The following is a 25,477-nucleotide window of genomic DNA, read 5'->3' as shown; positions in this document are numbered from 1 at the left end:
GATTTTTTTTTTCAAATTTGAAATGTATTTAAATATTTTATCAGAAAGCGTTTAAAATCTTCAACATTTGAAAGTGTATGCAATCCATGGTATTTTTTTTTTTCTTTCAAACAGATATATACATAAAACTTTTGCTATTAAATTAAATTCGCCACTAGCATTCTTTGTTCTAACTGGGTCATTCCATGCGAAATGAGCAAAATTTGCAAAAAAGTGGTGGCCGCATGGTAACAGATTTTTATGAAATTTGGTATACAGGTTCCTTTTATGCCTACATAAAATATCTAAAATATTTTTGCTTAAAATTTTTTATTTGAATCGTTACATGCGATTGAAAATTGGTCAAATTGAACAGCATTCTCATAAATGCTAAATGTTGCACTTTTGAAGGCTTGAATCTTATTAACTATTCAATGAAAACATAAAAGTTATATGTTGTTGCAATCTATGGAGTAGGGTAATTAATCTGATATCAGTAAAATTTTCAAAGTTATTATAGTTAACTTTTAACCGAGTTTCAAAAACTGGAAATATTTCAATTTTTTCATAATTAAGCATTTTATTTTTTAATCTCAATCTTAAAGGAATGCATTAGCTTTGATGAAATCAATACCTAATAATGTGCTAAGTATCATAAAAGAAATACCATACTTTTGAAATTTTATTTTAACTCCTTTGTCTTCAAAATCAGTTTTAAACTTAGTGACATTTTGCAAAATGATGATTTTCCCCTTCACATACCCACAAAAATTCAAATGAAGGAAAATTCAGACAACTTTCAAATTTTACAAGAATGTAGAGCTGTGTTTCTACTATTTGCTTGAAAAAACTCGAAATTGGTTTTTGATTTCCAAACGTAAAATAAAATTCAAAAAAATAGCCCTTTTTTGTTTTATGGGTCAATTCATACAGGTTCGACGGATGGGTGCGCTCGACCATTTTTAATTTTTTTTTTTTTTTGAAATTCATATTCCTAAAAGCTACATATGAAAGATGTTTAAAACTACTTTTATTTTTTCTCTCAACTAGACCTTTGATTTTTTAGAGGTCATCAAAAGTGATTTTCGTAGTCAAAAATGGGACTTTAAGACCTTTGCATTTTGGCCAAAATCTATTTTAATTACATTTATGACGGTTAATTTAACGCTTTGATGTTAAAAGTGCATAAGTTGATAGTCTTACATGCTGAGTTACGTAGCTGTAAGTTAATAATTAAAATAATGGCAACAGGTTAAAGTTCAAGGCCAAATGAAAAATTTTACTCATTTCAAAGGGGGATAACTCACGTAGGGGACGGAAACACAAAATGAAATACGACAAAAACTAATCACTGGAACCATGCTAAAAAGAATATGTAACTGTTGCTGTGTGTTTGTGCACCCCTTATAGATTACAGCCCCTCAAAAATCGGAAAGATGACGAAAATGACATTTTTAGACCCTTATAAACGAAAAGGGGATTTAATTAAAAATAAAATTTCCTGGCCAATTGAATATTCCGTTCAAGTACTATACATGTTATACATATTGTTTTTTCTATTTGGTTTGTAAAAAAGATACAGGTTTTCGAAATTAAGCAATTTTGCTAGTCAATTCACACACTAAAACAAATAAAAAGTGTGAAAACGTCATGGCACCTTCTTAAATTGCGTACATTATGCCCTATATAATACATTATATGGAAAAACGTATTGTAATTTTCAAAATAATTATTTTAATTTGATAACTTAGAAATATTTGAACATGAACGAGTGGAATTGACTGAGCTGGCGGTGTATTTCATGTATTTCTGCCTTATCCCTGGTTATAGGGCGGTAACTTACTGAATGAACGAGTAGTTTATACTGTATGGAACCTGTATGAATCGACCCTTATGTGAAGTTGCGAGAATTCAAAGAATTAGATAAACGACTAAATAATGCAAAAGCAAGTAAAACTAACATTTATTTCAATTTAAAAAAATGTACTTTTCAGACTGTACTTCATAAACATGCTTTTGGGAAAATGAAACACGAAAGAAATGGTTAGTTTTGCTAAACATACAAAATAAAAAGAAGTAACTAATGAAATTTTACCTTAGTTCAAGTTACTCTAGTAACAAAAATACGCTGATACCAATGATTAAAATTAAGTAGCATCTAAAAGACACTTCAATATATTAAGTAAAAAAAAATTGAGTAAATTTAGAGCATTCCCTCATCTTCAAAAAAACATCTGAAATAGAGGAAAAAATGAAATTTTTGGAAATTTTCTATTTTTTTAAGTACAATTTCGTCATCAAGAAATTCATAAACAGTTACTAAATTAGAGCAGATAGTTACTTATAGATCGTTTTTCAATCTGAATCATTTTTACTGTTATATTTTCATTAAAAGAGCATGGGCGGATTTATGGGGGGTCAGAGGGGGGCAATGCCCCCCCCCCAGTTTTGGGAGGACTTAATGTAGTAACAACACATCTTCCAAAAATTAAAAAAAAAAGAATCATTTTGTTTTTGAATAGTTTAGAAGAGCATGGGTGGATTTATAGGGGGATGGGCAAAGGGGACAATGCTCCCCAGTTTTGGGAGGAGTTTATATAGTAACAACTTATCCTCCAAAATCTTATAACAAAAAAAATCATGATTTTTTCTTTTTTGAACAGGAAATTAAAGTTTATTTTTCTTTTAAACTTAAAATAGCCGTTTCTTACAAAGTTTGAACAATACTGTACAAGTGTATAATCTACTACTCAATTTCAGAGGCTGGAAAGTGCAAATTATTGATAGGTTCTAAAATCCCTGAAAAGAATTGGCGCAGTATAGCATCTTGAACAAGAAACCCAATCTAACCAACCAAACCTTGAAAATAATTAGATAAGTCTTTGAAACTCCTGAGCAAAGTGTGCTTCAATTTTATTTCTTATCAAGTGTATGAATTAAGAATTGTTCAAATGGGTAGTATGTTACGCTCTTGATACCTATTCTCTAAATCTGTGCACCATTTCTTTTAAAGTATTAGATTGCATCACAAAGCACTTTTAAAGCGTAAAACTTTAAAAAAAATTATTTGCCTATTATTTTCAATTAACCCTTAAGAAGACTTCAAAATGCAGAATTTTATATCCATTTTAGATAATTTCCTCCGGGGGAGTTACCCCCGGGCCCCCTAAAACTGGAGATATTCTATATCCCACTTAAAAGGGAGCACTGCGTAACTCTCTTAATACCAGCCCCCTCTCTTTTAAGGTCAACTTAAAAAGGACAGCATGATTACACAGTAATGAAAATGACACATAAAAAAGTAAAGAATGACCTTACGCATCACAGAAAACAGACAAAAACATGGGAGGGGGGAGGGCAATTAAAAATGTTGATCAAAAAAAAAAATCCTGCCCCCCCCCCCCCACGATTTCAGTCCTAAATCCGCCTATGTAAAAGAGCTAGAAGAGTGATTTAAAATCTGAAGTAAATTGGCAAAATTTCAATCTTTGTTAACATTTCCGATTCAAGAAAAGATCCGAGTAAATTTTACTTTGCTCTTTCTCAATAGAGATTTGTTTATAGAATGCGGAAATATTTATTTTTTAAGTGTACGTTTATAACGTATGGAGTTATTGAGTCACAAACTGGCAGCAATGAACTCTGAAAATTTAGGCTTAGCGTAATCATCAACTTCTAACTTTAATAACAAAGCAACAAACAGTTTTTAAATTTTCATACTTTGCATTTCCTCATAGATATGCATGGTTTACCTAAATAAAAATTTTCATTGAAATCTGTGACATGTCAGCCACAGCTGATTTGCTCATTTCGCATGGAATGACCCAACTATCAGAGATTATCCAAATTAGACAAATTACAGTGTAGCAAAAAAAAAAAACCCTACAAAATGCTTCTGACATAATACTCGCTGGTTCTTATGTAAAATGAGCCCAGTAATTCAAATATGACCAATGTTTTCTCCCTACATGTCCCATTTTTTTAGAAATGGGGCTCCCCCCCCCCCATTTTTTCCTCGTTTTCCACAGTTTAATAGCCATTATTTTTATTTGGAGGGAAATGAAGCAAAAAATTATCCATTGATACACTTCTGAAGGTTCAGAGAGATGCAAGGCTCCAAAGTATGAACATTTAGGCTAAGTCGTCAGACTCACAGTGCTTTTCCCCCTAAAATATTTCAAAAATCATCAAAATCCATATTTTTTGTCTAATGGGTTTGCTTTACCATTTTTTCACTTATTTTGCGACCTAAAACTAGAGTGTAGAACTTACTCTTGTGAGCTCCATATCCGGAAAAAAAATTTACGAAGCCGAAATATTAAGCAAAAAGAAAAAAAAGGAAGCATCGCATTTTTTTCAGAGTCGCATTGCAGATCTTCAGTAAATAACCTTAACTTACATGCCCAGACATAAGTATGATTAAAAATGAACTTAGGATATGCTTATAAAGTGGCATTAATGTGTGGGGATTTATTTAGTAAAATATCTCTCATGATTTAATTTACTTCATGTGAAAGTTAAAGCTTTGCTTTGTGATTCAATGAACAAGATTTTAAATTAGATAAAAATGAAACAACATTTAAGGAGCGTTTTCTGCACAGAAAGAATAAAAAGTTTATAAAAACACAGAAATGTTTCGGAGGCAATAGCCTCATTCCTCAGTGCGAAATGTCTCTTTTCGGAAGCCAAGATCATTTGCAGACCTACAACAGTAGGTGAATTAGATTTTCTGGAATCCTTTTACATTCATAAAAACTTAAATAATCTTTGCAATGAGTCTTTTGCTGTTCCGCATTTTTCTCCAATCTTATTCAATCTTATATGTTAGAATACGTCATATTTTGCCTCAGCACTCGCTGATAGCTGATTGGTCAATGTTTTTCCGGTTACATAATTTAAACTTTCCCTTGACCTTGATTCATCCATTTGCACATTTCGCACTGAGGAAGGAGGCTATTGCTTCCGAAACGTGTCTGTATTTTTATAAACTTTTTATCCTTTCTGTGCTTTTAAACGTTGTTTCATTTTTATCCAATTTACCTTGCACAGAGCTATCGCTTTTCAAAAATTTTAAATTATTTCATTTTAAATTTAGCGTACAATAGTTTTAAAAAAAATGTCGAAACCACATACCTACACTAAAATGTAATATCTTTTGCAGTATGTTTGATTTTTTTTTTTTGAGAAATCAAGATTGCTTGCTGATTTCCCTTTGCTCTGGCTTAATGTTTTCAATTTATTATCCTTGTGATTGGCAGGTATCTAGTCACGGTGATTTAATGACATTGCAAAAGTCAACCATCGTTCCGTCGTGTTGCTGAAAGTAAAGAGCGAATTTCGGGACCCAATTCATTAATTTAACATTTTTTTTGCAAGCGATAAATCTTTTCATAGCTTATAATTTCTTTTCTTTGTTTTATTTATTTAATTTTTTGACACGATAAATCTTTTCGTATCTTTTTGTTTTTATTTTTTCTGCCAACATTATTTACGAGCATTTTATTAATGTACAGTTTAAAGAGTTTAAATGAAATTATTTGTGAATATTTCTCATGTAAATAGACTTCTAATTATTTTTGTCTTTTGCAAACGTCATTTTCTAATTTGTTGGAATTGTGGGAATTCTTTTTCTAGGTACTTCATATATCTATGACAATACAGCCTGATGGCAGCACTAAAGCTACTGTTAAAGTTCCATCATTACAAGATGCCCAGTATGCCATATCACGATTGCACCGGAGAAAAATTGGTCACAAACGAATACTTATATCATATGTAACATCTGATAAAAATCCACCTTTTCATGTTTTAAAGTAAGATTTTTTTTTTGTACATTTATATAAGCCTTTTTTAATTGAATAAAAAGAATTTTCTTTACACCATCAGTGTACTTTGATAAACATATAACCTTGTTTGTGATCCAATATTGCTTGGAAAATTGCAACACATGTTTTAGAGTTAAGAGACTCCAAGGTTCCTTGAAACTCCAACTGTTTCCTATGTGATTTTCATTGTATAGTTAGTTCCAAAAATTGCTGTAATGGTCATTGTGCTTTTCAAAGTGCATAATTTTGGATGTCTTTATGGAAAATCATAGTTTTGAACTCTTCTTTTCATGCTTGTCTTTTTGCTATCCCATTTGAAAGTTGCAGTTGCAACATTGTTAATTAAAAACCACCATTATTTCAAAATTTTGCTTTAATGCTGACCAGTCTTACCAAAAATATAGAAAAGAAAGGTTTTAGTGAAAATAATTTTACCTAAATATTGAAAACAATTAGAATAGCAAAAGGTTTCTGAAGTCCAGCGACTTAGTTCTTGAAGAAGAAAGAAAAAAAATAGAAGTCTAGATATTTTGTGAGCAATGATTACTTCTAGCCTTTTCTTAAGATTTGACAATCATGTCGGTTATTGCAACATTGCAACTATGACATACAGTCAAACCTCCCTTAACGGACACTCCCAGATAGTGGACACTCTCGTTAGCGAACAGTTTCTGAATCCCCAGACCCTCAAGATCGGCGTATAATGCATTTCACTCCTCGTTAGCGGACACTTCCGTTACCAGACAGTAAATCAGCCGAGTTTCGGCTTATTTTTCTGTGTCTGGTAGTCTTTTGCGCAGCACTGCTTTTGTGGCAACCATTTTTTCTACTCCTTTACAATCTTCTGGGGCTACCAGTACCGATAAGAGGATTAACATTCCGTTTGCTCCAAAAACAGGAGCTATTCTAGTCGAACTTTTAAGTCAAAGCTTATGAACGTTTTGTTTTCATTTCATGCACGAAATTCCAACAAAAAAACAAAGAAAAAAAAATTTCTCCTTTTACACAGTACTTTGCTTTATCAGTTTGTATGGGAGAGGAATTCATTCATTCATTAATTGTGCAGCCCACCAGTTCTGTAGAAAATAGCAATGAGGCCCAATAACTGCTATATATTACTTGCACAACCTATATATATATTATATATATATATATATATATAAAATAATAAAAGTGAAAAATATTGAAAAGACCACACCAAGAGCCCATAGATGCGCAACGCAGCAAAACTAAAAAGCCAAGTAAATATAAAATTAAGCAAACAGAATTACAAATATTAAACAAATTATAAATAACAAATGATGATAAAAAGGAAAAATGCAAACAGCTATTAAGTAGGAATAGAAAAAGAGTGAATCCATAGCTCATCAGCCGTGGAGGATTCATTAATTATGGTCAAAAGACCAAAATTTTAACTATAAACTAGAAGAGAATGTTTAAGCTCCAGTACATGTAATATAGAGTAACAATGGGCAAACGCACCACTTGCTAAGCTAAAAACAATAAACTAGAGCTCAAACCTAAAACTAAAAGCTTTTTTTTAACTGCAATGAAAAGTCTCATTAAATAGGTAGGTTGTCGAAAAGCCTCTCAAATGTCTCAATTCACTGGTTAGTCTTGCCAGTTCAAGAAAAGAAGAGCATTTTTAACTTGAAGCTAATACTAGTTTCTTTGGAAATTTTCTTTTCTGTTTCAACAGATTTTATCTTGAATCATAGGCGTAAGTTCCCAAGAAATATGAAAAATCTTTGGAGCCAGAGAGAGCTTTTGGGCAACAGTACATGTAAAAAGAGAATTTTTGCAAAACAAAAGGGAATTGAGACCCCAAGATTATCTTCGTTTGGATTCTTGGCCAGTGTCCACAACCCAGTAACATGCTGTTCGCGGCCCACGGGTTGGGAACCGCTAGTTTAGGGAGAACATTTTTTGGAGTTGGCCACCCTGTATGGCGTTAACTTTCATTCTTCATTAGGAGAGACATTTTAGTAGTTGCATTTACGCCATAAATAATGTCGTGCAAAAGATAAAGGCTACTTTAAAAGAAAAGATCAAGATTGAGTGTGCGGAGAAAGAAAAAAATCTGAAAATTTTGACAGAGGTTCCCATTGTGCCCCCTAAGTGCAAGAGTGCACCCCCTAAATATTGAGAAGGTCCTCCAAAAGCAAGAGCCCCCCCCCCCCACAAAAATCAAAAAGCCTCGACATAACCGCCCTAAAAATTTCAATGCTGCAACCTGCGCCATAACCCCCCCCCCCCCCTTCCAATGTAGGGCACCTCTGATTTTGGTATCAGGAAGACACAAATTGGAACATTATTAAAAGACAAGAATGAAATTAAATAATTATGGTTTTTGAACAGCAATGAAAACACATAAACAAATGTGCTGAAAATCAACGACATTGATTCCCTTGTGTTTGACTGGTTTTGTTCAGCTAGAGAAAACAATTTACAAATGCATTCCTATTTTATTTTCCCGACCTGTTCAGTGGATTACTTACTTATTGGATAAGCACACTTTTTAAGCACTACTCATTAATTTAGTTTAGAATTATACATTGTATATGTAGGTTTAAAATACAAAGTTAAAATGTCACTGTAAATTCAGACTTCCCAATAGCCTCAATTAATTCTATTTTTATTTACTGTAATTGGCTGGAAGTGATTCTAATTATGCATGTCAATGCGTGGGATGTGGACTGAAAATGATTTTTTGCTACTACAGGAATATTGTTATTGCTATACATTTTTAAATTTAAAATGATAAACCCTTTGTTTCCAATTAAGTAATATGTGCACTTTTTCAGATCTGAAGCAGTTGCTCTTTTAAATGACATCCCAACAAAAAGTCTGCCTTTAATCAAATTCCGAGAGCTTTATGAAAAAAGGTAGGGTATTGTACTTCATCATTCAAGTATAACTCATTTCTAAAGTTGGAATACTAAGTTGAATGGGGGGCATGCTTTAAGGAGCAGCACTCAAATGGGTACTAACTATTAGGATTTTAGTAGAAACGGAAATAGGGTGGCTAATTAGAGAAAAGATTTTAACAGTTGGGATTCAAATAATCACGCAGCATTAAATAAAGGTAAGATGGGCTTACTTAAGGTTTTTATACAAATGCTCGTAGTATTAGGAACAATATGGAAGAATTGAAAAGCATAACAATAGACGAGAGTTTGGATATTATTGTAGTTACCGAGACATGGGCTACCGAAAGTGATGATGATTTATTATCTATTGCTGGGTATAATTTGTTTAGACAAGATAGAGTAGGTAAAAGAAGTGGTGGGGTTTTATTTTATGTCAGAGACATTTTAACTTGCAACGAATGGGTAATTAATGATAAACCTAATGAGATATGATTTGGCTGGAGTTGATGAGCAATAAGGGCAATAAACTACGTTTAGGGAACATTTATAGGCCACCCAACTTAAGCTAGGGTCAAGATGAACAGATGTTTAGTATTATTAGTGACATTTCAAGCAAGGGTTCAGTCATTATAATGGGAGATTTTAATTTTTCAGGAATTGATTGGAATAATTTTTACTATAGTAATAGCATAAAAGAGGAATTTTTGAAAGTAATTGGTGACTGTTTTTTAGATCAAATCGTAACCCAGGGTACTCGACAGGACGTGATTTTGGATCTAGTTTTCTGTGATATGGAAGGTTCTGTTCAGGGGTTATGTATAGGGGAACACATTGGAGATAGTGACCACAACAGTATTAGGTTTGGGATTAAATTTGATACACACAAAGTAGAGAATTTAAGGTTTGTGCCCAATTTCAGAAATACTGATTTTGTGGCACTTAGGCAGAGTTTGAAAGCAGTTTTTTCTTCTGGACTGGACAATAGCGATGTGAATCTTCAGTGGGCAGAGTTTAAAGAAAAGCTAGCGAAAATGGTTGGGGATCATGTGTTTTTTAGGAGAAAGGGTGTCAACGCCAAAATCTGGCCAATGTGGTTCTCCAGGGAAACTAAAGACGCTCTAAATTACAAGCAAGCTGCTTTTCATAGGTTTAGAGAAACTGGTCACAGTGCAGATAGGCTCCAATATTGTAAGGCAAGGCATAAATTTAAGTATTTGGTATGGATTCATAAAAAAGAGTTGGAGCAAAGACTGGCAGGTAACATAAACAGGAATCCCAAGAGGTTTTTTGCATACGCTAATTCAGGGAAAGTTTGAAATAGTCATATTGGGCCACTGGTTGATGAGCACGGAATTTTAATTCAGGACGATAGTGATATTGCTAATGTTCTTAATAACTTTTTTTCGAGTATTTTTAACGATAACTGTATCTCAACAGTTGATACCAACAAGACACAAGCTATAGTACAGCTTGAGGACTTTGTATTTTCCAGGGATGACGTTTTACTTCATTTGAAAAAAATTAAAGAGACTAAGGCTCCGGGACCTGATAATATTTATCCAAAAATTTTAGTTGAAAGTGCGGAGGAATTAGCAGATGTAATCGTAAATATTTTCAATGCTTCTTATAACTCGGGGACAGTGCCAGAGGACTGGAAGCTGGCTAACATTACACCGCTCTTCAAGAAAGGGTCTAAAGGGAGTGCAGGAAATTATAGACCTGTGAGTCTAACTTCGGTGGTTTGCAAAATTTTTGAAACATTGATAAAAATTAAGATAGTAAATTTTCTAGAGATTAATAATCTATTGACTAGTTTTCAGTACGGTTTCAGGAAATGTAAATCTTGTGCAACTAATTTATTACATTTCTATGATAAAGTTACCATGGCTTTGGACAATAAGAAGCCTGTAGACGTTGTTTGCACTGATTTTCAAAAAGCTTTCGGTGAGGTACCCCATGTTGCTCTACTTAGCAAATTAGCTGATATAGGAATAGGAGGGAAAACTTTCATTTGGGTAAAAAACTGGCTGACCGGAAGGAAACAAAGGGTAGTTGTAAGGGAAAATTATTCTAATTGGAGTGAAGTTTTAAGCGGGGCTCCTTAAGGATTAGTGTTAGGGCCTGTTTTGTTCATTGTTTTTATGAACGATATTCACAAAAATAATTCAGGGAACATGAATTGTTTGGCTGATGATGTCAAAGTTATGGGGACTGAAGAAAATGAAGAACAAGCAAAACAGCTGCAAGAGGATCTAGATCATATTACGGAGTGGGCTGAAAAATGTGGTATGGCTGTTAATGTTGGGAAATGTCAAGTGCTACATTTAGGGCATGGGAATAAGTGTACAAGTTATTATTTGCAAGGTTCAGTCATTAGTCAGACAGACAAAGTTACTGATATGGGGATCTTAATAAGTCATGATTTAAAGTTAAGCCAACAGTGCAGCATTGCTAGTAACAAGGCCAATAAGATGCTTGGGTTTATGAATAGATCTATTTCAAACAAATCTAAAGAGGTTCTTCTGCCCTTATATAGAAGTTTGGTAAGACCTCATTTGGAGTATGCTGTTCAGTTTTGGTCTCCTTATCTTAAGAAAGACATTAATGTATTGGAAAGGGTTCAAAGGCGGGCTACAAGGTTAATAAATGGACTTTCTCACTTTGACTATGATTCCAGGCTTAGAAGGCTAAAAATGTACAGTCTTGAGCAAAGAAGAGATCGAGGGGACATGATTCAGTTGTTTAAATTTATTAAATTGAAAGATGTTATGGGGCTGAAGTTTAGCACTGAAAACAAGACAAGGGGTCATTGTTTTAAGCTATTTAAATCTCATGCTAGCATGGATGTTAGGAAAAATTATTATTTTAGCAGGGTAGTGGAACCTTGGAACAGTTTACCAGAAGAGGTGGTAATGAGCAAGGGAGTAGATAGTTTTAAATGGGTCATTGATCTTCACTGGGGATTGTAAAATGACTAGGACCAGTCTAGCTGGGCCCAGAGCCTGTTGCTGGTCGTCACTTTTGTATTTGTATTTGTTCATTTAAAGACAAACACAATTAGAACATTTAGAACAACACAATTATTTCACATTGCAATTACTTCATCACATAAAAGAAATTTGCTTAAAGAAGTAAACTGACTGCAAAAATAAGAATTATATTGAATGTTTTTGCTGCAAAATCATTTTTCATACTTGTTTTAAGAATTCAATTTTACTTGATCTCAAACATTTAGTTTTACACTTAGTCACTTTTGATGAGCATAAGTAATACATGAATTGGTGATTTGAAGAACTAACCAGCTTTAAAAAGAAGGTGATGAGCATAAGTAATACATGAATTGGTGATTTGAAGAACTAACCAGCTTTAAAAAGAAGGTGGTTTATCTATTTATAAAGACATACTGTAAGTTTTTTTTTTTTTTTTTTGCTCAAAACATCTCATTTAGTGAACCAATTTTGATTATCCTCTTTTTCGGGCCGGATTTGGAAGTGTGGAGGCCCTGGGGCAACGAAGGAGTGGAGGCCCCTAATCAGGGTTTGAAAAGATCATCATATTTTCAAAAATATCCGATACTTTGATATATATCCGAATATTTTGATATATATATGTATATATCCGATATTTTCCACCCGTGAAAGTTAGGATATTTTATAAAAAATTTATTGTGGGGTCCCTTTTGTTGTGGAGGCCCCGGGGCAGTAGCCTCGCCTGCCCTCCCCTAAATCCGGCCCTGCTCTTTTTCATGGACAAGAGGATGGTCTAGTTATTTTGGTCCCATAAATTTGTTTGGCCATATTTGAGGCAGTAAGAAGCATAGGGATGTATGTGGCAAAATTAAAAATTTGGAAGTAACCAGTACAAAGGGTAGGGGAACCTCTCCTCTGTCTTGGGGCAAGAGATAGTACCAGTACCCTTGGTAGTTCTGTTATACTGCATAATTTAGAAAAACTTTTCAATGAAAGCCAACCTAGGACCCCGACTTTAAACACGTTTTACTCAAAACTTGAAAATGTCCACTTGCATCCCTTTGCTTCTCACTGCCTCATTTGTTCCTTAGAAAAAATATTTTTGATGAAAAAAAACAGTAAATTTTATGTAATTTCGCTGTTAAATGATAAAATATAAAAACCATCGTTAAAGAAAGTAGTAATGAAAATTTTAAAAGAAGGTTTCTTTGAATTAAACATGAAATTCATTCACTATCATTGCTCTAGTGAACTTTCCCCAATTTCTTATTTAGACGTTACTCTTAGCTCATTTTCCTTGTCAATGTCTTTCTTAAATTACAAGGCTGAAACAGATCTAACAGTTTGAGGAAAAATACAACAGAGAGAAAAATATCGAAAATACATCTAAAACATAGATCCAACAATTACATATACCTTCTTACACATCCAAATTTTATGTAATTAATGGTTCTCTCCATTTATTTGGTGAATTTTTTTTCATTTTAATATAACTATTAATCCTATTTAATGGGCCGCTTTATTTAAAAAATAAACTTTAAATTTTAATCAGCAATATGGATTTGGCAACATTTGACAAACCACTAATCGCATTGTTTTGACAAGTTTGGTGAAAATGAGTAGCAACATTCTTATAACAGAACTTTGGTTGACTCCCTAGACTCTACTTTCTTTTCCTTCTAGATATCATCGACCTATGACAGTCTCTGATCTGTACAAAATGAGAGATGCTGTTACCATTCAAGGAGACTCGGGTAGTCGCATTGTATACTTAAGTTCAGAGTATTGCAAAACTCCTTCAATTCCAGAATCTGAAGATTCTCAAGTTAGTCATTTTACAGTTTTAACCTATTGTAAAAAAAAATCATGTTGTCACCAGTGCTGGAAAGTCTTTGTTGTTTACAAAACATTGAATATTTTTCGTGCATATGGTGTATATTTTATGTTTTGCATATTCCTACAGTCGATTTCTAATATCACAGAAATACGGCTTATAAATTCAGTGTTTTAAGGACTAAAATTATCTTTATGATAGGATTAATATATTCTCATTCAAGGTTCGATGATATATATCAGTCGATATATATATCACGGTATATATCCAATATTTATTTTGAAAATATCCTGATATTTTGTTATTTTCAATATTTATTTTTTTTTCAACTACAGTATTTTCAATATAAAAAGTATATTAAACACTAATATTGTTCCTTTATTATTAAATATAACCTATAATTATGTACAATATTAATTAGGAGCTGAATTTGAAATATATTAGCATTCCTTATCCCTACCCCCTCCCTTTTGTGGTTTGTAGCCACTTTTCCAAATTTTTGAGGCTTTCAAACACTAGAAAATGGAATTTATCATTTCAAGTTATTTTTTTTTTTTTTTTGGAATGAATCTTGCTACTTTCTGGGAATTGGGGAGGCCTGAACTATAGCTTGCTTAGCTTTTACGTAAATCCAGTCCTGTTTATGTGAATTGCTCTTTGAAATTACATTTATTTTCAGGATTCTAATGTTGTGGAAAAACAGTATTGCGAACGTCATTTTCACATTTCTTCTTCACAAGGATGGGCCGAGCAGTATAGTGTATGTCCATTGCCGCTTGTGTATATGTCTTTAAAAACATTGTCGACTGCTGTACATACTTTATTAGATACTCATCAAGGCTGTCTTCCATTAATCAGGTGCTTTTTTCTTTATTTACCTTGTAATTAATTCTATTTAGTAAATTTTATAGCTATATAAGTTATTGAATTTATTTTGTTTTCCTGTTGATTAAAATGGAAGCTTTTAAATATTTATTGGTCATATCTTTTAAATATTTATTGGTCATGTATCTTTTTGTGTTGGAATTATTTTTCAATAAAGATTATTTCCCTAAATATAAATTAAGGGACCTGGGGCCCTTATATAAAGTTAAATTTTGTATTTTTTGACTCATTTTTATTTCAAACTTTCAATACTTTAACACTGCATCTGATTTTGAACATTTTTGCAATTGGAAGTATACATGTAAAACTAACGGCTGCAAAAATAAAGGTCTTGCAGGTTAAAACCGAACACCCTGTATATATATATTTTTTTCCCCCTCCTATATTTGGAGGAAAAAAAGTAATTTTAATAAGGAGCATAAAAAGTATCATATAAATGAAAACTAATAAAAATGTTTGAAATTTTTTAAAAAATCTGTTTAAAGATGAAGATATAAATGTTGAACTTTAAAACTTTGACAATGTACATGTTTTAAGCTTGTAACAGTCCTTTTTTCTTTCAAAATGTTATTGATGTATGAGCCAAGTTTTGCATTCATATAATCTTTCTCTTAATTTGATCTAGTTTCTGTGATTGTTATGAGGCAGAAATTGGACCGTTGCCTGTTGTTGGCAGTTTTGATATGTTATTGTCGAGGGAAGATTCTTCATGCTCAAATTCAGATGGTAGTTATCATAGTACTCCCAAAACCAACAAAGGAGTGCCCCTTGAACATCTCATTGCTTGTGTAACAGGAGTAGAAGTTGCAAAATCAGTTCTGTGCATCAAAAAAGTTCAATGGCTAGAAAAGAAAATCGATTCCCAGGGTAAAAATATTATGTGTTTAAATATTTATCTTGGTTAGTTGTTGAGATTTGAAATTCTTATTAGAAATCAGTGTGTTCTTTATTGTCTAGAATACTTAATTATGTATTTGTATTTCAGTATGATGAATCTTTAATTGTTCTTTTTTGCCTACTTTCGGAGTAAAAGTTGGAGAAAGAAGAAAAAAGCATGAAAGAAGGCTTAATGCATCTTGAAAATATTACAAAAACAAAAAAAAAAAATCAAAAATAAACATAATAATTAAGTAAACATCAAAAAATTCAAAATTGGAAAGTAGGGTATTGAGAGGGGGGAAAATGTCCCCCCCCCCCCCCCCCGAATAACTTTTTAGTGAATAGTCTGATTCAAACAAATTTTTTTTTTGTTGTTCGAAAGATCTCGGCGAGGACACCTCATTCCTATATTTTACTTTTTGATTTGAACTATTTTTTGTTCAATTTTGAACAGTTCAAAAAAACTTAACAATAACGCCTACAGGGAAATTCACGGCAATTCTGAACTGTGAGGCGAATTTGCTTCAAACAAACTTTGTAGGCAAAAGGCAAAAGTTTTGATGAAAAGTTTGTATATAAAATATATTTTTGATTCGCACAATTTTCCTTTCAATTTTTAACAGTTCAAATCCCTTAACATTAGCGCCTACAGAGAAACTGAAAGTCAGTGCAGATTCCGTACTTGAAGGCGGATTTACTTCAAACAAATTTTGTCGGAAATAGCTCTTGACGACAAACTCCAGACTCCAACCTCCAGCAGGTTTCCATTTTCGCGCGGTAAAACCAGATAGCAAGTGTTTTAAAGTATTTTTCGCAAGCTTTCCAGCCATACCAAGGTCAAAGCATTAAAATGCATTTTTCGTGTAGAAAAAGTGGTTTAAAAAATGAATTTCAAGAATGGATAAGAGATAAAATTAAAATTTTTTAGTTTTGCTAACTAAAAAACACTTATAACTTTTTTCTAGTGGATTTAGGTAATTGGAGCTTGGGCGCCCTGACAATTTCTTTGTTAGGAGTATTTTTTAAAGATCTTTCCAACCATATTAAATTCGGAAAAAAAATGAACCATCCGTTCGTGTAGAAAGGGCCATTTAGGACGAAAATGCATTTTTAATTAATATCTTCGTTAACTGGCGTTCGATTTCAAAAAATTTTTATGACGACACTAAAACTCGGCAAGAGCTACTGAAGAAAAAAAGAATGAAGGAAATCAATTCACAAACAGAGGAGAAATCGGTACCGAAAGAAAACGGCTTGCCTATTAATATATAAAGATGAGCTTATTAATTTTAATTATTATTTTTTCGTTTTGAAAGCAGTTAAAGAATTTTTTTTAATGGAAAAAAAAATGCCTTGTTTAAGTTGTGCTGCTGTTTTATTTGTTCGTTTATTTATTTATTTATTTTTATGCATCTAATTTTTTAGATGAGTGAGGCATATTTTATTCCTAGAAATCAGCTTAAAATATTAAAAAGTTTGTCTGAAACAATTTGCGATTTTAGTTATTTTTGAGAATATTGATCAGGTACTAGAAAGTAGTATGGGTATACGGGAAAGTAGGCTCGTTTAGTTCTAGACGGAACTTCTTGTTACATAATTATGTTTACTTCATAATTATGTAATATTTTTAGCTTTTAAGTTTTTATTTTTGAAAAAATTTGAATTTACATAGTCAAATTTCAAAAAAAGAAAGAAAAAGTGACAAATCATACTCTATCTAACTTTAATTATGGTATTCAAGTAAAAGCAATTATTAACTTAAGAAAAAAATATTTAGTTAAAACTATAAATGTTTTGAAATGAATGTTTGTGAAAACTTAAAATTGATTAAATCAAGTTTGTTTTAATGAATGTTAAAATTCTTTATATTTTACAAGTTTTTTTTGTTCACATTTGATTTTGTAATTTTGCCTTGAAATATCTAGGGAAATTACTTACCTTCTTAATTAGAGTACTCAATATGCTTTTTAAAATTCCAGTATTAAACATATTGCTCGTGGAAAACTAAATTGCCGCCCTATAGCCAGACCTAAAGCAGAATTGGAATCAATACCTATCTGCTTTCAATAATGCCAGTATTACAGATTCTAAATTTTTGACATGGTTACTTATGTGTGTGCTATGTGCATAAGGAACTAGAAAAAGAATCTTCAACAAGTTATATTCCCCTAGGTTGGTGTGCAATAGCGAGCAGGAAGCGATAGCCCCCTAGTATGTTAATTTGAGGTTCAGGTATCAAATATCTATTAACCTTAAAAGCATACATTACATGGCACAGACTGCACCCTAGAAATTTTTAGGGGGGGGTGTTTTGAGGGGCATTTGTTACTTTTGGGGGGGGGGGGCTTTGTGATACATAGAGAGTGTGCCCTTGCTCTGCTCTTAAGGTGGGCATCCCTGTGATTGCAATGAATCTGGAAATATGGTTATTCCTAACCTATCCAGCATTTTATGCATCAAATGTGACACCTAGCTTTAAAAATCAAAGTTTCAAATTGAAATATTTGGTTTACAGAGATGCTCAACATCTGCATCTTCTCAATACTGATGAGTTCCTTCATTTTACTTTTGCAGCATATCAGAATGTTAGTCCAGCATTAGCTGGTCAATTAACATTGTTTGGAAGGGAAGTAATGGATCTTCTGAAAAGTCAACCACATTGCTTAATTCAGTTCAATAAGTTCATTCCTATATATCATCACCATTTTGGAAGGCAGTGTAGAGTTGCTGACTATGGTTTCACCAAGCTGATTGATCTTTTGGATTCAATCCCACACATTGTTCAGGTAAGATAAATCTTAAATTATTAGAAAGTGTTTAATTATATGCCTGTTCATGTTAAGTAGCACCTTGAATAGTCAGGGGCGGATACGGGATTTCATTTGGGGGGGGGGGCAGGGGACGCTATTGGACTCATGTAACATTTTCTGAAAACAGTTTGAAATTTTCGGAAACAATGAGAAAGCTCGACAGCCCCCCCCCCCCCCCCCCTCTTTCTCACATAAAAATATTCAAATTTGCATACAAAAATCATAGAAATAACCATTTATAAATTTTTTTTTAATAATTTTTCAGGTGTAGAATGTGTTGTCAGCCCTAAATTTTTGGAAATGGTAACCCAAGATTTTCGAAAATTTCAGTCAATCCCTTTGGTCATGCTTCAGAATGGAGTCTCGCAAACTGCAATTTTCTTTAACTTAGGTTAAATTTAATTAAAATTATAATAAGTAAAATAAATCACTTGGTTTGACCTCTGGGATTCATCTTGTAAAAGCCATGACCGAACAGTGTGATATTTCCTGTTCTAACAGTGAAATTTGAATCTGTGCTGAAAAAAAGTTTTAATCCTGTTTAGATTTACATAGCGACTTAAAATATAATGGGCATCTCAGATAAGAGTTGACAAAACACATAGGGCTTGTTGAGATTTGTAGTGGAATCCGAAAGTTATAGATCTGGATCTGTGTGAAATGAAAGATTGTTTAGCATAGAAGTTGTGGTTAACTAACTGATGTAACTAAAAAGTTATCGCATATCAATTATGATAAAATAAGCATTAAGATAATAGCTTCTTACAATGGTCACTGCACTTTTTTAGATTTTTTGTACTGTTAGCTCCATAAAGAAGGTTCATTTCATTCGACACATACAATCTTGTATGCATTTTTAAGTGAAGTTTTAATAAACTATTAAAACTTCACTTAAAATGTGGCAAAAATCTAATTAAAAATTAAACACTTTATGAGTGTAATTCAAACATTGATAAATACTCACTGACTGAATCTTTAGTAAGCTGTAGAAAAATCGGAGGTAGGGACGAGGACGTCCTAGTCTCAGAGTCTGATACAGGAACTCGGGATATGTTTCCATCAGATATGGGTTCATCAGTTTTTTTTTCAACTTTTCAAAAAAAGACTATGTTTTGTCATCCGAAAGCTTCATTGTTTTTGTAATAGGTAGTTCTTTTCTGATAAAAGGCGGCTGTTTTCAGTACAGTTTCCGTCCAGTATGAGGAGGAAATTTTCAGGACCCCTCGTTTAATGAGGATTCATGCAAACATGAAACTAAAATTTTACAGTTCTTGCATGACGTAAAATCCAAAACATTGATTTAAACTAATTAGCTATTTACAGCACATTTACAAATAAACTCAGCACAGACAAAAAAAAAAAAAAAACTCTAAAAATCTCAACAGGAAACAATAATTTGGAGATTTCACTGAAAAAATATTTACACACTCAAGTGATTTACAAATTGAAACGATGCCTGCAGCTCCTTAAATATTTTGGCATTAACTCTCAGCGTTTAAATTTGTTGCATAAAAAGCAATCAGGCTTTTTTTTCCCCTTTTTATTTAACTGGTGCCTGATGACATCGCCATAGAAAAACTGTCTCAAGCAAAGCTATATAGAAAATGAGATGTAATGCCACAAAAAAAAGGAATTCAAAAATTTATTTTTTCTTATAGTTTCGTTAAGGTTTTCTTTCTTCCTTTTTTTTCAAGCAATCATTTTCACTTCTCAAATGCAATGATCCTTATAACGATCACAAAGTATTGTCACAGATTAAGAAGCGGAGGGGGGGTTGTGACCTTTATGACCCACCCCCCACCCCCCCCCCCCCCCATCCTTCATGTAATGCCCCAAAAAATTGAATAAAACAATTTACATTTTCTTATTTTTTTGATCAAGTTTTTTATTTTTTCGAGAAAACATTCAAGTACTGTCGCGAGTTTTGGTGGGGGTCACACCCCCCCCCTGTATTCCGCCACTGTGAATAGTTGATAGACAACACTTAACTAATTAAAATTTTTATAGTAGCAGACATTTATTAATTTAATGCAATAGTTCAACAAATAAAAACAAAGTTTCCAGAGTTGAATAAACACAAAATCCCATATTTTATGATAATATAGTATTATTTGTTTTCATTTTCAAGAGCCTAGTTTATCCTTTATAAAACTGTAAGTTTGAAATCTGGTATATATTGACGTTAGCTAAAAAAGGTTGGGAAAGAGTGTGCCATCATTTATGGACAGCCCTAATTATATTTTCGAGTGTGCAGAAATGAGGTCAGAGAGAGATACATTTTGGATTTTCATGCCTTATAAAGGACCACATGATATTTACATAGTATTAAGTGCATTCATTTTCGATTCAATTAAAGTAGTTTTATTGCCTAAACTTCTGCATAATGTCAAGGACTGCTGTTGAATTCTTTTAAACTTACCTTTTACTATGTATGTGATCTACTTTGTGCTTGGGAGGGGGGGAGGAGTGCAGCATAATTTTTAACTAAATTCTAAAACAACTAAAATATAGAAGTTTACCCAATTAGATCTTCGAACATGTTTTATCCCTTTTCCGTTGAAAGAAGTATTCCAAAATTGTGCTTTAGAACTTCAATTTGAAAAAAATTTGGGGGAATGTTTTGAAACTCCCTCTTCTTAACATCATCGAAGGTCGTCTAAAATTGCGCTTTTTGGAGTTTCAGTTTCGAAAACTCACCGGGGGATATTCGTGGAACCCATTATTTTCCCTAACTCAACCAGAAAAGATTACAATTGTATCTTTAAGACTTAAATTTTGCAAAAGTCTAGGGGAAGGCCTCTTAAAATCACCAAAGATCATCTGAAATTTCCTTTCTGAAACTTCAATTCTGAAAAGTCTCTGGGAGGGAGATTCAAATCTCATTCCTTTCTTTAACGTCATCAGAGACGGCCTGAACTTGGGTTTTAAGGCTAATTCGGAAAAATTGACAATGAAGGGTGCCTCACGGGAGGGGCGATCGCCCCCATTGCCAGTCCCTTGTATCCTTCCTTGCATAATGTATAAAAATATGCAATAATTAAAAGGAACATGCTTTGAAAAATAGTTCTTATGCCACACAACTGACTAATTAGAATAAAATAGCAAAAAAAAAAAATCAAGGGGATATGATTAATTTTTTTTAATTTCCCACTGAGGAAGATGTTAATATTCAAACCAAAGACTAACACTTGCTGAGGTGACAGAATCGAAGGCTATACGTTCAAGTTATTCATGCATATATATAACTCAAAACTGAGCTTCAAGTTAAGAAAAGGACTGTTTCAGTTGGATTACATGTGTTTCGAATAGTTTGCTAGAAATTGTGGTTTTTAGTGTGGTGAATAGTTTCAGGATACTTGATTGACGTTGGAACTTAATTAATAAATGAGTAACTGCCTAGTTGGATCCAGAGTTTATTGTTGGTTATCACTTTTGTATTTGTTATATTTTAATGCTGAAAGTAGCAGAATTTTTACTAATGCGAAAAAGATTGAATAAGAATTGATAAGTAAGAATACGAATCGATTAGAGTCAGTAATATGCTCACAAATTCTAATTTACAATTTGAAGCCAATTTACATTGCATAAATTATGAAACTTGCAAAACAAAAATATAGTTTCCGGTATTTTTGTCTCAAATACTTATATTAAAATATTTCTATTTCATTTTATTTTTGTTTTTCATGGCAGGTTTTAGGGGAAGGCCAGAGTAGGCAAGTTACTCTTACTCATCGCACCCAAATTAAAAGATTTGCTGCCGAACTTCTCAGGATTTTGAAATCTCGCGCTAGTAAACAAATAACTGTAACAGAATTTCCACAAGCTTATGAACAAGTTATAGAAAAACCATTTGATATTACAAATTATGGAGTTTGTGAAATTGATGACATGCTAGATGAAGTACCAGAAAACGTAATTGTTGTAAGTATATTGTGTTTGATGTAAAATAATTAAAATATATCTTGAGTATCTGTTCTTATTATTACTTTCTTCTATATCTAATATATAGAAGAAAGTATTGGATTCGTGCAAATTTTCGAATTTCGAATTTTGACGGATTCGAACGTTTTGAGGTGTGCTGAGTCCATTTCGACCATTTTTGGAAAATGTCTGTCTGTCTGTGTGTGTGTATGTATGTGTGTGTGTGTGTGTGTGTATGTATGTGTGTCACGTCTGTGTGTGACCAGTTTTTTGTGGCCGCTCTACAACAAAAACTACCGCATGAAATCGAACGAAATTTAGTACACATATGTGCCCCTATGTGAACTTGTGCCCATTAGTTTTTGGCGCGAATTCCTCCAAGGGGGGTGGAGCAATGGGACGTTTTTCGAGTTACGCGTGCTTGCTATTCCTCAGGAAGTTACTGGCGGAATCAAACAAAATTTGGTCCATATGTTGGTATTAACAGGAACAGGTGCTGATTCAATTTTGGTGTCAATAACTCAAACGGGGGTTGAGCTATAGAACGTTTTTTGTCGTCAATTGTGACTGCTGTATCTCAAGAAATAATGAACGGAATGAAAGAAAAATTTATCGGCAAGTAGCCCTTAGTGGGTATAAGAACTGATTTTATTTTTGTGTCAACAGCTAAAAAGGAGGTAGCGCAATCACCCGTTCTTTTTTTCCATTTTGAGTGCCCTATCTCAAGAAGTAATGCTACGTTCTGGTTGAAATTTGGAATATATGTGAATCCATATGTAAACAGGCTTTGGTTCTATTTTGACGCCGATCGCTCCAAGAGGTGTTGATTTTTTTTTTTTTTTTTTTTTTTTGCGAATAAAAAATATTTTTATTAATGCAACAATAAGAAAGATAAATCGTAATAGATTGTCGTCTGCGTATTTCTCGTGATTTTAATTGTATGGAAATGATAGGAAATATTATCTCAATGATTTAAAATTTTTAACTGTTGCCATCTTATATTTGTTAACAAATAAAATATTTGTAATTCATTCAAGCAAGGCTTTTAAAATAACTTTCAATTTTCGCTCTTTGCTTTGCTTTTGCAATAATTCAGACATTGGGATAGTCGTCAAGTTTTTGCATGTGTCATTTTGTTTTTGTTGGGAATATTGCTTCCTCGTCAAGCATGGGGAGGGATCAGAAAAAAAAAAAAAAAAAAAGAAAAATATAGAAGAAAGTTTCGTGATGGCCACAACATACTAGTTTTTATATAGTGCATTCAGTTGTCAAGTAGGTTGGTTGGTTTCTACAAAATACAGCCTTGAACTACGACGCTACGAAAACGCGTCCAAAAATTGCGATTTTATTTTTTTACAACCCTAAAAAAATTCGCATCAATACAGATATTGTCCACATTAGGAATCATTTAGTTAAAGCTTGACTACAAAAAGAAGGTGTATGACCTTGAAGAGAAATATCATTTGTCTTTTTTTGGTAGAATCTGCCAGGAAGCACCGAATAGTAAGAGGCATGGTCTTGCTAATCCTATGTATTCCAAAATAATAACAACCTATTACAAATGATACAAATGATGTTTTTGCTACAAGATCATCCTCCTTCTTTTTGTGGTCAAGCTATAATAATGCTTTTGTGCTAACTAATGTTCTAAGTTTTTGCTTAAAAATAAACAAAAAGAATTTATCACACTAAATGATAAAATAATTAAAAACTAAATATTTTTTCAAAATTAACTGGAACATGCCCTAATGTAAATTTATCTTGAAATCCCAAAAGTAGCCATTCCATCGATTATGCTCCTCCCCCCCCCCCCTTTTAACGAAAATACACACACAGACCAAAACATTTTCATCCCTGCTTGTCAGAACGTTTTTAGAATTCTAGTTACCTCCTCCATGTGCAGATTTTCTTTTCTAAAGAAACAAAAGTAAAGCAAAGAATATCACACGTAAGAAATAGAAAAAAAATCATGCAAAAAACAATTTACCAGTGTCAGTTATTCATTTCTTCCACTTTGTCTTGGGTCATTTTTATGCTTAGGCGCCTCTTTTTTTTGTTTATATGTGTTGCAAAAGGAACTTGTTTGGAACGAACAAATTCAGAATACACTAAAAATGAATAAATTCCAACTTGACTGCATGCGGAAACGACGTTGTTCAAAAATTTTCACCAAACTTAGATGTAACCTAATACTAAAAATAACTTTAAAAAAATCTCGATAACTATTCCCCACCCTGAATTCAACCTTAATTTATCAGTTTGATTTTGAAAATAGGAGGGGGAGGAACCACTTTCTAGATTTTACTAATGCAACTTATTCATTACATCTACATGTGTTATGAAATGCGTCGTTTTACCCCCTCTCCCAACAAAACTCAGCTACGAATTTAGATTTTCAAAAGTTGGCAGTTCTGTATATCAGCATTTTAGAATCATTATTTAAATTAAATGCACTTTAATGAGTGGTTAGTAAAAAATATCTCCCATACTGTAACATTTTAATGATTAAGTGCACAGGCATCCTGAATACTTTTTGAAGAAAAGTTTTCTGTAAATCATTTTTAATTTTTAGTATTGAATTTTTTTTATCATGAATTAAAGGTGTTATGTAGTGTTAATGGTGTACTCTATTTTTGAAAAACTGAAAAAATTGAGGTAGAACCTAGAATTTGAATATTTGTTATTATGAGTTTTGTCACAGATTGAATGTAAAATCTTTTCTTAGATATCTGGTAGATTAGTAGATGTACTTTGCGTGTGAGACGTTTTCCTGATCTTTTTGTTACTAAACTTTGAAGAAATTGTATTTTAAATGAAAATATAATACTGTGCTTTGAGCAATATATATGACAATATCAGTTTCATCCCAAATATTTGAAGTGTAGTTAGTTTGTAAAATAAATGCATGTATGGTAAAGACACCATATTTTGTCCCCATTAGCTTTTTTGGCCTCTGAGTACCATATGGTTCTACCAATTAATTAGAGAAAATTTATGTAACACCTAAGCCTACGTATGGTATTTAAACTTAAATGCATGAAAAACAATTTGTTTTCTGTTTAAAAAAAGGTTTTTTTTAAATGCACTTTTACCAGAATTGAAAAAGATTATCCCATTTTTGCCCCCTCATCAATACACTTTGTAAAAGAGGTAATAATCTTTTTAACACTAGGTAATAATAAAAAATGCAGATTTTATGAATTGGCATTACAGAAAAATATCACAAATTATGCATTTTTATTGCAAAATATTTTGTTAACAATTGTAAGATTGAGTTTTCAACTCTCCAAACAATCATCACAAATATTTTTTATTTTTATTCTTCTTACTCGAGCACAGGTATTACCACAAGGGACATTGGGGGCAGGGCACTTATTTTTCTATATGATTTTCTGCATAAAATTTTTTATCTGAATCTTGGTAGGGGACAAAAATAAGAACATCTTATTTACTAATATAGTGGCTTCCTGCTCTATTTGAAGTGAATAAAACATGGCAACTATGC

General features: G+C 32.6%; 1 protein-coding gene across 1 annotated transcript in view; it reads left to right on the top strand.

Moving 5' to 3' along the window:
* Positions 1 to 5,613: 5,613 nt before the first annotated feature.
* Positions 5,614 to 25,477, top strand: part of LOC129234034 (meiosis regulator and mRNA stability factor 1-like) — a gene marked incomplete at its 5' end in the record, with an annotated part of 37,980 nt that continues 18,116 nt past the window's right edge. The window contains 8 exons of the mRNA XM_054867940.1: positions 5,614 to 5,792; positions 8,609 to 8,689; positions 13,327 to 13,468; positions 14,157 to 14,335; positions 14,988 to 15,037; positions 15,086 to 15,229; positions 17,816 to 18,027; positions 21,742 to 21,972. Coding sequence (XP_054723915.1) covers positions 5,614 to 5,792; positions 8,609 to 8,689; positions 13,327 to 13,468; positions 14,157 to 14,335; positions 14,988 to 15,037; positions 15,086 to 15,229; positions 17,816 to 18,027; positions 21,742 to 21,972 — 1,218 coding nt within the window. The remainder of the gene's footprint in view (positions 5,793 to 8,608; positions 8,690 to 13,326; positions 13,469 to 14,156; positions 14,336 to 14,987; positions 15,038 to 15,085; positions 15,230 to 17,815; positions 18,028 to 21,741; positions 21,973 to 25,477) is intronic.

The sequence above is a fragment of the Uloborus diversus genome, unplaced genomic scaffold (assembly GCF_026930045.1).
Source record: "Uloborus diversus isolate 005 unplaced genomic scaffold, Udiv.v.3.1 scaffold_94, whole genome shotgun sequence".
NCBI lineage: Eukaryota > Metazoa > Arthropoda > Arachnida > Araneae > Uloboridae > Uloborus > Uloborus diversus.
This window is presented reverse-complemented; position numbering and strand designations above follow the sequence as displayed.